The 16,232-nt window shown below is 32.8% G+C and overlaps 2 protein-coding genes across 2 annotated transcripts in view; one reads left to right on the forward strand and one right to left on the reverse strand.

The window, feature by feature from the left end:
- LOC120414870 (glutamate--cysteine ligase regulatory subunit) overlaps window positions 1-12,977 on the reverse strand; it is a 33,980-nt gene extending 21,003 nt beyond the window's left edge. The window contains exon 1 of the mRNA XM_039576189.2: window positions 12,239-12,977. Within this exon, the coding sequence (XP_039432123.1) occupies window positions 12,239-12,349 (111 nt within the window). The 5' untranslated portion in view covers window positions 12,350-12,977. The remainder of the gene's footprint in view (window positions 1-12,238) is intronic.
- The window catches only part of LOC120414869 (uncharacterized), a 50,682-nt gene that overhangs the window by 25,083 nt on the left and 9,367 nt on the right, over window positions 1-16,232 (forward strand). The gene's annotated exons all lie outside the window — the stretch shown is intronic.

The raw sequence follows: 16,232 nt of genomic DNA on the forward strand, positions 1-16,232 counted from the left end.
TTGTTGAAAAAACGCTGTCCTTAATTATTTGAAGCAAATATTGTTGTTAACTTCATTGAGTTTTCAGATTCTTATATGGGACAATTTTGAAAACATAATGAGATGAGTTTTGGCATTTTTTATATTAATTTCTTTATGTTTTGTAAATATTAAGAATTAACGGTGAATTTGGTTTTCTACCTCTGTTTATTTTTCAGAAACAAAAAAAAAAAAATGGAAATGCGAAGTTACATAAGATTTTCAATGCGGTTTTCAAAATATTTTTCTATCAGATGGAGAAGTAAAACGTTGGTCCCGGTCTCAGTTGTTTTTAGGCCGTTTATCCTGGTATATTGCTATTATAAGATTTGAAGAAGAATTTTCAATGGCAAATTCTGAATTAAACATTCAATTTAATTTAATTTACATTCGTTTTTACCTTAGTCGCCAAAAATATTGACCAAAAAACTTAACGAGCTTTTCCTTAAATCACGCAAAAACTCAATTTTCGACCGAAAATTGCGAAAAAGTCAAACAGGCTAAACTGTAGCGATTATGTATACATTATTTTTAAAAGTCCAGTTTTCTTTTTGCGGGAAGCACAGGTACAATATTGTTCAATCTACATGACATTTATGTGTAAGAAAATATTCCGGGGTTCTTTTTTTATTGAGCCGGTACAGTCAAATTTGTCGATGATTTGTTTCACAGTGAGTTTTGGTTTTGATAACTTATTCAGTTTTGTAAGCTTATAAAACGTATGACAAACAGCAAATTTCAATTTTCCAAAAAACATAAACTAACAAGTTATAAAAAATATTATCCCAATTCAATCAACAATGATGTTGCAAATATTTTCTTTTGTTTTTGTCCCCTCTTTTTTTCATAACTTATAAAGTTGAATAAGGAGACGACAAATTACCAACGAATCATATATGAATATGATTCCAAAGAAAGCTGGTCACTTTTTCTAATGAATTTTGTAGCACTTTCTGCATTACTGTTTGTATCACAATAAATATCTGCAGATTTTTTTTCGAATAGGTCCTATAAACATATGAAAGACAATAGCTAATAGGAAAAAACTCTAGATATAAAAGAAAAAAATCTTGTATGATTTTGTCTGATGTATAAAAAACCTAAGGCGTTCACATATAAAGAATGATAACCGTTATCAGGGGTGACATTGCTGAAATTTGTATGACCCAATCTCATCCCCCAGACCCAATGTCACTCCTGATGACGGTAGTTTAGTATTTTCAAGTCAAATGTTCAAACATTCTAAAAACATTTCAACATATATTGTTTGCCTTGTTTTTAATTTTGGGTTTGTGTTTCGAATCATTTCACAATATTTCTTAAATTGCACAAAAACGTTAGTTGCATACTTATTTATCTATGCCTATTATTTTTTTTATTTAATTGGATTGATTTAAATAATTATGATTCGAAATTTCTGAAAGACTTTTATTTTAGTTTTAATTGTTTTCCCATTGAAAATTCAGCAGCAGTGCACACAAAAGAAATTTTTAAATAAATAGAATTTTAAAAACTAATGCAATTGATATTTAAAAAGAAATTTTGGCTCACATAAGGATTCAATGGAGATAAACTTAAAAATTTATAAAAATAAAATAAATCAAAGCGTTTCTAGTTTTCTGATAGGGCACAAGGCTTTAGTTTTGATTTTTTTTCTAATATTTAACACGAAATGCACGATTTTGCAGGTCTGATTTTTCGACCCCTTCCATTTTTGAACATGCGAAAAAAGAGGTGTTTTTCAATAATTTGCAGCCTGAAACGGTGATGAGATAGAAATTTGGTGTCAAAGGGACTTTTATGTAAAATTAGACGCCCGATTTGGTGGCGTACTCAGAATTCCGAAAAAACGTATTTTTCATCGAAAAAAACACTAAAAAAGTTTTAAAAATTCTCCCATTTTCCGTTACTCGACTGTAAAATTTTTTGGAACATGTCATTTTATGGGAAATTTAATGTACTTTTCGAATCTACATTTACCCAGAAGGGTCATTTTTTTCATTTAGAACAAAAATTTTCATTTTAAAATTTTGTATTTTTTCTAACTTTGCAGGGTTATTTTTTAGAGTGTAACAATGTTCTACAAAGTTGTAGAGCAGACAATTACAAAAATTTTGATATATAGACATAAGGGGTTTGTTTATAAACATCATGAGTTATCGCGATTTTACGAAAAAAAGTTTTGAAAAAGTTACTTTTTGCGTTTCTCTTTGTTTCGTCGTCCGTGTCTGTCGCGGGTGACCATGAACGGCCATGATCGATGACGACCAACTTTTTCAAAACTTTTTTTCGTAAAATCGCGATAACTCGTGATGTTTATAAGCAAACCCCTTATGTCTATATATCAAAATTTTTGTAATTGTCTGCTCTACAACTTTGTAGAACATTGTTACACTCTAAAAAATAACCCTGCAAAGTTAGAAAAAACACGAAATTCTAAAATGAAAAATTTTGTTCTAAATGAAAAAATGACCCTTCTGGGTCAATGTAGATTCGAAAAGTATATTAAATTTCCCATAAAATGACATGTTCCAAAATTTTTTACAGTCGAGTAACGAAAAATGGGAGAGTTTTTAAAACTTTTTTAGTGTTTTTTTCGATGAAAAATACCTTTTTCCGGAATTCTGAGTACGCCTTCAAATCGGGCGTCTAATTTTACATAAAAGTCCCTTTGACACCAAATTTCTATCTTATCACCGTTTCAGGCTGCAAATTATTGAAAAACACCTCTTTTTTCGCATGTTCAAAAATGGAAGGGGTCGTACCGCCCCTCCGTCACGAGATATCAAAAAACGGACCTCGGATTCGTGATCAGGGACAAAAGTTACCCCTTAGGACATAGTTTCACGCAAATCGAAGAGGGGTCGGGGCAACTGCTGTGTGAGTTGGCGGAGAATTACCCACAAATAAACTAAATAGTGTTGCAAATAAGATCAATTTATTTGGATTATAAGAAAGAAAAACAAAGATATCTTACAATGTGTTTATTTGATTTATTTTTATTTTGTTTAGAATATTATTGCAATTGTTTGGTCGATTGCATTTGAATACAAATGGTCGTAGCAAGTTTATAAAGTTTAATTTACTCAGCACAACAATATTTATGAAAAAATCGAAATGCACTTTTTGCGTTATTGTGCATTTTTAATCAAATATTTTATAAAATGTTTAAAAATAATTTAATTGCAGTTAATAATTTAAACACCATTTAAAAAAAAACTATTCTTCGAATTTCTTCAAACAATTGAATTTTATTTACTCAATATATTTTAAGGTAATTTCTTGACACATTTTTGAACAATTTTTTTTAAATATTGGCTTTTTAAAACTTTTTCAAAATATTCCTCAAAATAGAAATTTCAATTTAAAATTTATGTTTTAAATAAACACATATAAAAAAATAAAATATTAGAGCCATTCTGAACAATAATCCGAGTTTTTTTATTTTTGATATATTTAATTTTTTTACGAAATTGTTAATTATGTTTTCGGACCAAAAGCAAAAACAGATCAAAACGACAGTTATATATTTATGTATTTTTCAATTTTTGTTTTGTTCAAGAGTCAAGCTTATTGAGGAGGAATATCGCCAATAAAGTGTTGACTTTTACATGTTAACAAAAAAAACATTTTTTTAAGAGAACACATACAACTAGAGCGTCCAATTTCCCGTCCCAGGAATTATCGAGATTTCCCGAAAAAAAAAATCCCGAAAATTGTTGATTTCCCGGGATTTCCCGAAATTCAATCAAAAGTATACATTTTCTTATCCTTTTGGAACATTTTTTTAAATAAAAAAATAGTTAAATACCATATACCATTTGAAAATAAAGTACCCCTTCCCACCAAGATCAAAATTACAGTATGTAAAAAAAGTATTTACACCCCTTGGGCACTATGCACATTTTGTGATGAAACATGTAAAAAATTTAAAGTTTGACAGGAACCTAGTACTACGTTTTGTTCAGAAACTCATACCAAACATTTTGCTAAAAAAAGCTCATGAAAAGATGATTTCTATAAAAAGTTATATAACAAATACTATTACGAAAATAAAAAAGGTGCAAAAAAAGTTTGTACACCTTTCGAAAAATTAACATAAATAATGTTATTTGTTGACAAATCACCATAAATCCAGTCTCCCAACTCCAAATAGGCATCCTTGACTGATTAAAAAAAGAATTTGGATTGAATATAAAGTTTACTAACTAGTTAGTATAAAAGTTTATATAACTCTGGAAATTCTATATAAAACTTATCTAAACTTAATTTTGCAAACTTTTAATTCAACTGAATGTCAATATATTACCATATAATTGCTAAATAAACATTTTGGAGTGGGTATAACACCGTTTTGGGGGTATTTGTATCGATAGAATAGATTTTTCGTTGGAATTTCGTACCAACCCGGAATTACGTCGTAGGAAAATCCGCCGGCATCCAAACCGGTCCACGATTCACAAGTCAACCTATGTGAAATAGGAAAGGGCATAAAATTTCCGATCTTTTGATACCCAAACATCTAGGTTTTCTTTAAAACCTACGTTTTTAAATACCTAAGCAAAAACGTTGTTATGGTTTCGTTTGAGCAACCTGCCAAAAATGTATGGAATTTCGTAATTTTTGTTCTTGTGGATCAAACTTACTTTTTGCCCAGGTATTTAAAAACGTAGGTTTTAAAGAAAACCTAGATGTTTGGGTATCAAAAGATCGGAAATTTTATGCCCTTTCCGATTCCACATAGGTTGACTTGTGAATCGTGGACCGGTTCGGATGCCGGCGGATTTTCCTACGACGTAATTCCGGGTTGGTACGAAATTCCAACAAAAAATCTATTCTACCGATACAAATACCCCCAAAACGGTGTTATACCCACTCCAAAATGTTTATTTAGCAATTATATGGTAATATATTGACATTTAGTTGAATTAAAAGTTTGCAAAATTAAGTTTAGATAAGTTTTATATAGAATTTCCAGAGTTATATAAACTTTTATACTAAGTAGTTAGTAAACTTTATATTCCATCCAAATTCTTTTTTTAATCAGTCAAGGATGCCTATTTGGAGTTGGGAGACTGGATTTATGGTGATTTGTCAACAAATAACATTATTTATGTTAATTTTTCGAAAGGTGTACATACTTTTTTTGCACCTTTTTTATTTTCGTAATAGTATTTGTTATATAACTTTTTATAGAAATCATCTTTTCATGAGATTTTTGTAGCAAAATGTTTGGCATGAGTTTTTGAACAAAACGTAGTACTAGGTTCCTGTCAAACTTTAATTTTTTTACATGTTTCATCACAAAATGTGCATAGTGCCCAAGGGGTGTAAATACTTTTTTTACATACTGTAAGTTTCCTCTACGTTTTTGTTTACCATGACCAAATTAGATGAAAATTGAATTGATAACATTAAATGTCTCAAAGAGGGCTGTGCTAGGAGAATTAGGATAATTTGAGAATTTGTTCGAGAAATTTCAGTTTAAAGTTGAAAATGTATATGGCACTAGAGCTACCAAGGGCGTAAGAAGTTTAAATATGAAACTACTGAACTACTTTTTTGCTATGAAAATGATTTTAACCGAAGGTTGCATAATTAAAAAATCATTGAAAAACTTTTCGTATTACACAAAAGTGCCCAAAACATGCAAACCTTTTTTCAAAAAGCTCGCTCCAAATATTTGAAAACTTTGAGGTGTGATTGCATAAAAATTGTATTTTAAGTGAAAAGGATTATTTTTAAGGCAAATTTAATGCTTATTTATTTATTGCTGAGCTCAAACCAGTAAATTTTTTTCTGGAAAAAATATTTGCCATGAAAAACATATTTTCTGCATTATATATTTTTCATTGCAACTTAATTATCAATATTATGCTTCAGTATATTCTCTCGAGCTGGTCACAGAGATAAATTTAAAAGCATTTTATGGTTTTTGAGCATGAATTAATTTTACTCACTGCCCAAACACCGTGATTAAAAAAATAATACCTACTTTAAAAAAAAATAAATTTTCATTCATTGTTTATTAAAATTCAACAGTTCTACTCCAGGATGTTACATTTGCAATTCAGTGATTTGGAGAACCTTTCAACTGAGATCAATTCATAAGCCTTTACAGGGAGGGTACATAGTTCTAAGTAAAGATTTTGCTAGCTAGCTCTTTTAGGGAAAATTAATTTTGAGAAAAAACCCTAGAAAAAAAATACTTATAATTATTTTTTTTTATTTTGTATGCTTATAAATTGAAAAATACATATTTTCTTGAAGTCGTAAGTTTTTTTACAGGCAGTCAAGGCATTAATTGATTCTCACACTTATTTTTACCATTGCTATTGCTATTCTCTACAATTTTGTTGCAAAATAATAATCCAAACCAGGATCAGATCAATTTTTGATAAATTTCTAAATTCCCGTTTCCCTGGAATTTTGTAACCCCGGAAAATTGAACGCTCTTCATACAACCCAGACTCGACTGATCAAAGTTTTACATTTATGAATTTCTACAGATTTACTTGTGATAAACAAACAAACACAATATTAAAAAAAACATTCTATCGAACATTCTCTTAAGCTGTTGCTCTGGAAGTTTTTTAAAAATTCGTCTTTTTACTTACTTATTGTTCCACAATTTTCAGCATGAGTTACTTTACAAAATGTAGAGCTAGGTTTCAAGTTTTTTTTAATGTTTCAGAACATAAGGTGTGAAATGCCTAAAGGGTACATATGTATAAAATTTTCAAAAACTGTACATTTTTCCAGATCACTTCGGATGTTTAAGGGGGCATATTAGAGTTCAACGACCCACAATAAGACAAAGACTAAGTTATTTTTAATGTGATTTGATTTTCCATAGTAAATTTTTAGCGAAGTCTTAGGAGATTTAGGTGTGGACGGTATTTTACAATTTTTAAAGTTTACAGATTTGTTAGCCATTTAATTATCACTTGGTTTTTTAATATTGAATATTTCCACTATCTTGGCTCAAACTAAACCAATTTTAGTTCTTCTGGGTTCGTTCGATCAGTAATTTAACACCGAACACGATGCATCGAAAAAACCTAGATTCCGGGTTCCTGGCCGGAGATATTCCGGATTCTCCAGGGCCAGACTTGAACTACGCTAGCCTGGTTATTTTTCTGATCACAAAAACATCCAAAAATGTTGTTAGCGATGAATTATTGAAATATTTTACCATCTATTGTTAACTGTTTTATTATTACTTTTTATTTGTTGAGTAAGTCATCCTTTAATTACAAGTAAAAAAGCGAAGCGAAGCGAAGCGAACAATGAATTTTCATATGAATGAATTAAGAATTCAGAGACCTACATTTGAAATAAATAAAAACTTTCGTATCAATTTAGAAAATTGTCGCATATGTATTTTTACAGCGAGATGCAACAATAACTCCTTTCCACTTATAAGAATTATGATAAATTTTTAGTTTATGAAAATAACTGACATGACCATACAAATAGTAAACAATTCAAGTAAAGTGGTGCAAGAAAAATAAGCCATTGAAATGGTTATCAAAAAATTAGACTTATCTGAAAATATGCTACATGGACTTTAAAGATTTAAAAATATAATTACGTGAAATCAGCTTAAACCGTTGATAGCCGTTGAAACAATAATTTAGATACAATACTGCACGAAATAATACTATCGCATATTTTTATTTAACTTTTTGTTAAGTTATTCAAAAGTATCACAAAATAGGCAAAACTAAAACCGTCGCGAAAACTATGCCGAAATTATTGAATTAAAATTATTTTAGAAGACAGTTAATTTTTTTTGTCTTCGAAAACATTGAAAAAAAACCTTAAAAAGTGTATTTATATTAGCCTAATCTGGAAATAGGAAAACACAAATTTGAGGAATAAAACATACAAAAGGTATCTTGACAAAAATGTTAATTGTTAATTTTTAGAATACTGTTTGTATAATTTTAAAGTTATACTAAGGGTATCCTGCCGTTTATCGAAAAGGAATGCAGGTAAATAAGATTTAATTGAAGCTATAGTATATTTTATGAAGACTTTTTCAAATTATTTGAAAATATTGTAAATAATTTTAGCTAAATAGTTTGTTTTCACACAGATTTAAGTACATAAAAAAGACATGTGCACGTTGTTTGAGTTAAACACCATAATTTTGTTAAACAGAATTGTAGGATAGGAATCCATAAACCTAGTTTTTCGTGTATTTGAGTTTGCAGATTTTTGCAGATATTTGAAAAAAATTTTGCAGATAACTCAAAATTTCATCTGGCATCCCTGGAAGCACTTCACTGCTGAGGACTCTCTTGTACATAAGGGACGACGACGGGCAACAAGGCGCCTTCAATGAGCGTTGTCTGGTGGTTTTTTTTTTTTTGCTTGCTTAATAATTCAGCAAAACTTTTGCACAGTGAAATATTGATAATTTGATTACTGCTGATGTCAAATTAACAGGTTCGTAGGACAATGATTTGTATTGTAAAAACACAACATAAAATGATAGTCCTCCGTTTTGAATACTTATTCAGTGAAAAGAATCAAGCAATCGAATCCCTACCGTAGCTAACAAAAATGACGTTGTGCCGTGGAATGTTGCACGAAACGAACACATTTGAGCACAAACACATCGCGGCTTCAGCTAATTCTGATTAGCAGTTTTCAAAACATGTACCAACACACAGCAAAGTCCATTTAGGAACATGTGTTTTTGTACGCCGTGGTTCGCCATTCTAAACAATCACGTATTAGCTTACATTAGTAGAAAATTGATCGGTTGTTTATATCTGAACGTTAGCATCGATCCAAAATAAATCCATGGAATGTAGTTAGTAAGCTTTCAACAAAAAAAAAACTTGTTTCATATTTGAATGTACCAAGTTAGGACGATGTTCAACTTTTAATGACCTCACTGTTACGTCGTACCGAGCATTGTTGGTCAGAATTTTTCGCTGATTTTTAATGTCAAAGAAGACGGCTGACTGGCAGGCGCTACATTGTGCAATTTGCTAGCAGCCAGCAAAGTGGAGCAGCGAGGAGTTGAATTACGGCAGTGTAGCCAATGTTACTTTTAGAAATATATAATTATTTCTATTCGTTTATTTTCGAACAAAATCAGTTCCATTGCCGTTGTTTGTGTTCTTGAGGGCACGTTAAGACATTTACAAGACAGTAACAACTTATTAAATGCAAACGAAACATCTTTTCATTAAATAATAAGACCAATAATGGTGTACACCTTGCTATTCACAGGTGCTTAGAAAGCCTGTGAAAAATTTCAGTGAAATGTTTCAAATTGTAATTACGCTTTGTTTTTAATTTATTTATTTTTGAACATTCTGAAAATATTTTTATTCGAGAGATCGGAAAGTTTCACGATACTTCTTTATTTATTCTTTATCTTCACGATAATCTTTATTAACATTGAAAATCGGACACCTATTTGCTTGACGAGTTAGCGTCTCTTGTAAAATGTAAGACGTAGAGAAAAACTCAATTTTCCTGTTTGTTTTTCATTCAGAGGCTGTGCAATCTGCGATGCCTGTGAAGCAAATTTATAAAAAAATATTCTGCTCCATTCGAGAAAAATATTTTTTTAGAGATGGTCAAGCTTGTTCATAACACGTTTCTACTTTTTTTCAATGTTTTTCAAAAATGATGACTTTTTTTCGAAAAATTGGCAGCTCTGCCAAGTGAATTTTAAACTAACTTGTGTCATAGCTCGATAGATGGCATTTTTTGTCAAATAAAACATAAGCAACAAAAAATCAAAAATGATAATCATATACAATCCAGACTCGATTATCCGAAGTTTGATTATGCTGGTACAAATATTTTTGAAAGCTTTTGTCAAATTAAATTTTCAAAAAAACGCTCATTCTTGGGAGAATTGCTTTTCTGCCGATTTGGAAGATTGAGGCGACATTTTTTTTAAACATATTTGCAACGGACTTATTTCAGTTGTATAGCCGGGACCCGTGGTGTAGGGGTAAGCGTGATTGCCTCTCACCCAGTCAGCCTGGGTTCGATCCAAGAAGGAGGTTTGTCTGATCACGCCTTCCGTCGGACGGGGAAATTTAAATGTTGGCCCCGGTCTAACCTAGAGGTTATGTCGATAGCTCAGTCCAGGTGTAGGAGTCGTCTCCCTGGGTCCTGTCTCGGTGGAGTCGCTGGTAACGTCATGATTCGATTTCCCGGACGCTTCGAAACCCGGACACCTCATCTTGCTTTATCAATTATCTGGATATAATAAGTTCGCATTCTGAATGTCAAAACTGTGGTATTTGATGAATTCTAACATCAACTTTCATTTAAAGTTAGTTTGAACGCTGTAGTTAATGTCATAACAATAAAATAAAATAAAAGCAGAATTTTATGGATATGATTTCCTCAAATTGTAGCAAAATTGTTATATAAAATATCGATTGTTTTTGATGTTTACAGCTTATTTGAGACCTAAAGAATGCCATTCTCTAACATATCAAACCAAATTTATGCGATTCAATCGAGAAATCAAAAGTGAGAGTGTGTGCGTGCAACACGGAGTTAAACTTTTCAAAGTGCTATGGTAATCTTCACAGCAACTTCACAGAAAGTTTAACTCCATGTTGCACACACTCTCACTTTTAATTTCTCGATAGCAAAATCGAGTGTCCGGAATTCGAAACAAAAATGTCCGGATTTCGAATCAGCTTTTATCAGTGTCCGGGATTCGAAACACAACAAGTCACTTTAATTTTCAAATTCTGATAAAAAAAATGTTAGAAAAGACCTATTTTGCATGCATTCTCTTAAAACTGACTGTTTATACTACATCCTGATGATATTTCTACATTTCCAACTTATTACATGATTTTTTGCCAGCTAAACAAAAATGATATGCTACTAAGTGTCCGGATTTGGAAGGTTTTCAGTTCGAATCCCGGGGTTGATGGAAGCTTAGGTGTAAAAAAAGAGGTTTGCAATTGCCTCAACAATCAAGCCTTCGGACACCTAGCTTCGAGTAGGAATCTCGCAATCGAGAACGCCAAGGCAATGCTGTAGAGCGAATAATTTAGATTTTTTTTATTTCAGTTGTATTGTTTACAATACTTTCGCGAATCATAATAGTAGTTTATGCAACAAGTTGCAAAAAGAGGATTTTTTCAGCACGAGTCGTGCATTTATCCAACGAGGTTCACCGAGTTGGATAAATACGACGAGTGCTGAAAAAATCAAGTTTTGCAACGAGTTCCATACAACATTTTTTGCAATTTCGAAAAACACCCATTGAGTGAAATTTTAAGTCGAATTTTCATGTATTTTGTCAATAAATCGTTTAAATCAAAAAAATGTTGAAAAGTGTTACTTTTCGAAACAAGTGCTGAAAAGTTCAACTTTTCAGCACCCATTTCAGTGCTGAAAAGTAGAACTTTTCAGCATTTATTTTGAAAAGTGTTGCTATTCGATTCTGTTATTTTTGGTACAGAAAAGTAGGCTATTTCGTCGTTCAAGAATGACAGGAAAAGTAAGTAGTTTCACGACGGAATTGCAAAAAATATATTATCTGTCCATGATTCGATTATCCCAAGTTCCTAAGAAACTTTCGGACAATCTAAACTTCAAATGATCGAGGCTTCGGATAATCGAGCCTGGACTGTGTTCTTGAAAATTAAAAGACAAAAAAGGAAAAATCTAATTAGCTTCGATAAACAACTTTTATAAAACCCCAAATTTACACGAAAAGTAAATTATTTGAACCATTGCAGACTGCTTTGTCGCTCAAAGGCTTAAATATTTTGTTAGATTTGCAATGCATCTATTATTTTTTTTACCGATGAACGTAGCCTCGACACTAACTGGAAGCACTGTTCATCACAACCGACCCACCAACAACAACACCACCACACAGCGCTGTAATACCAAACCCTGCCATAACTAGCGCCCATGGCCACCACCCAGCGTTTCAGATTAGACACATCGCATCGCCCAGCGGTGAACCTGCCAAAATAGCAATAAATTTCCCCGCCATCGAATCCGGTTCGATACAGTCGGTCTCTCGCAGGCAAATATAGCGGAAAAATGTATATGCCGGTGTATTTTCACTAAATTTCACTGCAGCGCCGCCGGCTGCCGAAATCCCTTCCGAACCACAACCAGTTGGAATTGCTCAATTTTTTTGCCTGCTGCCTTCGCAGAGTAAAAGGGATCTATTTTTACACGGAGTAGTAGCGGGCACTCTTACCTCATCCGTCGGCTTCTGGCCAGCCTTCTTCCGGAGGTCACTCACGTTCAGCACGTTTCCGGTGCTGACAATGACGGAGCCAGCGTTTTCTTTGAGAAGGTGGGACAGCATTGCTGCGGTTTCCAGTAGTTCCGTGGGTTATCGATTGAGCAAGTCACACCGTAATTCTATACGAGCCGATTTCACTCTTGCACAGCCTTCGTAACCTTGAAAGATAAGGTTGGTCGTGGCTGGTACTGATGCGTTGTCACTGGCTTTCTAGCTCTTCTGTGTAGAGTTCACTTAGCACTCTACTAACTCACTGTTTGCGGGAAGAGTTATCACTGACCGGAGATTCCCGTAGTATACAGTCCAGCTGATACCGTCACGGATAGTGCACTGAGTACGACTGGATACTGACTGCAGCGATAGCGATACAACAGAGTACGGACTCTATGTAGATAGATATATCTATTTATATAAGCTGTATAGTACAACTGTGTGTGCAGTGTGGAATGACCGAACGCGAAACAAACCGGTTCACTGAACAGCAGCGTCTTAAATACTAAACCACCGTGAAACGTCCGACCACTAGACAACCTGGGGAGTAGAGTTAGTAGTACACAACCAGAGCGAAATTCTCTCCGTGAAGAGAATCCGGGACAGCGTCGTATATTAGACAAGATTTTTATCAGCGCTATAGTAAACACACTCAAGACGAGGCAGTCTGCTGCGCTGTTGAAGTTGTACGTTCTTCACTCGCACTTCTAGGTTCAAGAGTGGAAATATTTACACGGCAAATACAAGCAAACCCGGGCGAATACACTTCAAGCACAGTGCTTCAAGTCCAGCGAACGTGCCGTGGTAGATGTAAGGTCGCCACACATTGGAACTTGAGTGATAACAAGCGACGAGGGGTGCCACGATTGTAAGGTTCAAAAACACAAATTTTTGATTCTTAGAATAAACTTATAATTTCACCACTTCATTAAATTCGTAACATTTTGCAAGCATTCCTCGTGCTATCCCCTCGTTTTCCAACACTCGCTACTTGAACCAACACACACGTGCGCACCGCCCCGAATGATTCACAAAACGTGGTTCAAAAGCAAGGATGTGTGTGGAGCTGACAAAGTGTGCGTTGCATTCGGGGTTTGTTATGAATGAACGTTGACATTGTTGCTGCGCGCGGCACATTGACTAATTGACTGACTGGCTGTCATTGAGAGAAACATGGCCTGCCGTGAAAGAGGACTTTCGCGTGTTTGAAATGACCGGTATGATAGTTGTGCAGAACCGTCCTCGAAAAAACATTGGTTGATTGCAAGTACAAGTACGATACGATTATCTCTTGATTCTTTACTCTCCCGCTATAGTACAGACTCGATTATCCGATGTTTCGATTACACAGTTCAACAAAAAATCAAATGTTTCTTGTCTCTGAGACGAGAATATGTGTTCCTAGTAGAATTTTGCCTGCTGAATCCGAATCCGGGTCCAGAATTGCTCCAAATGGTCCCAATTTTGAGATACACCCGTTTGAAATGTTAGTTTAGGCTAAAATTAGCTACTTTGGCGACTATTTTACAAAAGAACTATTGAATAAACAACTAAACCAATACATGTATCTTAAAGTTCACGTTTTCCCCTTTCTGAAACACCCCTGGTTTTTAAAATTTGATTGTTTCTACGCATATTTATAACCATTTTAAAATTAGAATTTGACTTGCATGCAAGTTGGAAAAATTTGAATGAGAACAAACTGAAGTATAATTTTAAAATGGCTAAAAATATGCGTAGAAACAATCAAATTTTAAAAACCAGGGGTGTTTCAGAAAGGGGAAAACGTGAACTTTAAGATACATGTATTGGTTTAGTTGTTTATTCAATAGTTCTTTTGTAAAATAGTCAGCAAAGTAGCTAATTTTGGCCTGAACTAACATTTCAAACGGGTGTATCTCAAAATTGGGACCATTTGGAGCAATTCTGGACCCGGATTCGGATTCAGCAGGCAAAATTCTACTAGGAACACATATACTCGTCTCAGAGACAAAATCTTGTTGGACTGTGTTATCCGAAGTTCGATTATCCGAAGGTTTGTATGGGATTTCGGATAATCGAATCATGATTAAAATAATGTTTTTTATTGTCTTACTTTTTACATCAAATTCGAATTCTGTGACCTTACTTTAGTCAAATTTGAATGGTTGAATGTCTATTCAATTTTCAAATGCATTTTCTACATACAGTCCAGACTCGATTATCCGAAGGCCTCGGAAAAAATTCACTTCGCATAATCGAAACTTCAGATAATCGAATCACGAAAAAAAAGTTGCCTTATTTATGATTGTCGAGCTTAGGTATGACCCCTAAAATACGCTAAAGTGATTGAGATGTTTTAAATTCAACATGGCGGTGTTCAAATTTTGAAAAAAAAAAACCATTTTGTAATTTAATAGTAGAGCGTCCATATTCCCGTCCCGGGAAAAAAATTCCCGGGAATTCCCGGGATTTCCCGAAAAAATATATTTCCCGTTTCCCGGGAAATTTGTAAATTTCCCGGGAATTCCCGAAATGCAAGCGGAAGTATACATTTTCTTAACTTTTTGGTATTGATTTTTGATTTACAAAAAAAAAATGATAGAACTTAATTTTATTTCATTAAATTCAATTTGTTCTTATTGAACTTTGTCAGTTCGTCTAAATACTTCACGTTAAGGTTTATTTCAGATTACATCAATTTCTGAAGCTTTCACAACTGTGAATAGATCTTATTAATCTGCGGGGCAACACAAATTACGATTTTATGGAATGAAAATAAACTATCATAATTTGGTAATCTTTTTAAACGAAAATTCTTGTTATGTTAGTTGAAAAAGAAGGAAGCTCGGAAACAAAATGAAAATTAAGTTTCAAAAAAAGTTTTTTTTTCGTTTTTTTACTATGAACAAATTGAATGAAAACTGAATTGATTTCAGTAAATGTCTCAAAGAGGGTTGTGCAAGAAGAATTCTTTTAACCTAAGTCATTTATTAGGCTGAATCATTAAAAAACTGCTCCTTATTATATACAAGGTGCCCGAAAAAGGCAAACATATTTCAAAACATCGCTCCAAATTCGAGTTGTGATTGCATAAAATGGCATTTCAATAAAAAAGCAGATTTTTAAGGTAAATTCAATGCCTTTATATTTATTCAATTCAATTCAATTAGTTTTTATTAGTAAATAATCAATTCACAATATCGTAATTTTTATAACCTAATAGAGTTTTGGAGTACCTTTCAACTATGATTTGTACTATAGTTCATTTTGATGTAATTGGATATTCTAACAATGGATTTGCCAAGAGAAGGAAAAATTATTAAAAAAAAAACCTTCGAAATCTATATATTTATTCATGAGCTCAAACCAGTAAGATTTGTTCTGGAATAAATATTTGCCATGAAAAACATATTTACTGCATTTTTTTCTCATTTCAACTTATTTATCAATATTATTCTTTATCATATTCTCTCCAACTGACAAATTTAAAAGCAATTGTGTGGTATTAATACCAACTTCCTAAGAAAAAATACTTATCACAATTTTCCGATATTTTGATCGAATTTTAAAAACAGCTTATAAATTAAGAAAATTTATATATTTTCCTGAAACTCTCTCATGCTCATGCTCATGCTCAAAATTTATATATTTTCCTGAAACTGTTTGTTTTTTTTTACAAGTAGTCAAGGCACTCATTGATCCTCACACATATTTTGACCAATTAAGTTGCAATTTGTTGCAAAATATAAATCAGAACCAGGATCAGAACAATTTGTGACAAATTTCAATTTCCCGGGATTTCCCGGGAAATTTGTTGAAAATTTCCCGTTTCCCGGGAAATTTGAAACCCCGGGAAATTGGACGCTCTATTTAATAGGCAATCAACGATTCAAATCTGACTAAAATGAGGTCACAGAACTCGAATTTGATGTTAAAAGTAAGAAAATAAAAAAATACGAAAAAGAATTTTTTT

This window comes from Culex pipiens, chromosome 2 (assembly GCF_016801865.2).
Source record: "Culex pipiens pallens isolate TS chromosome 2, TS_CPP_V2, whole genome shotgun sequence".
In the NCBI taxonomy this organism is placed as follows: Eukaryota; Metazoa; Arthropoda; class Insecta; order Diptera; family Culicidae; genus Culex; species Culex pipiens.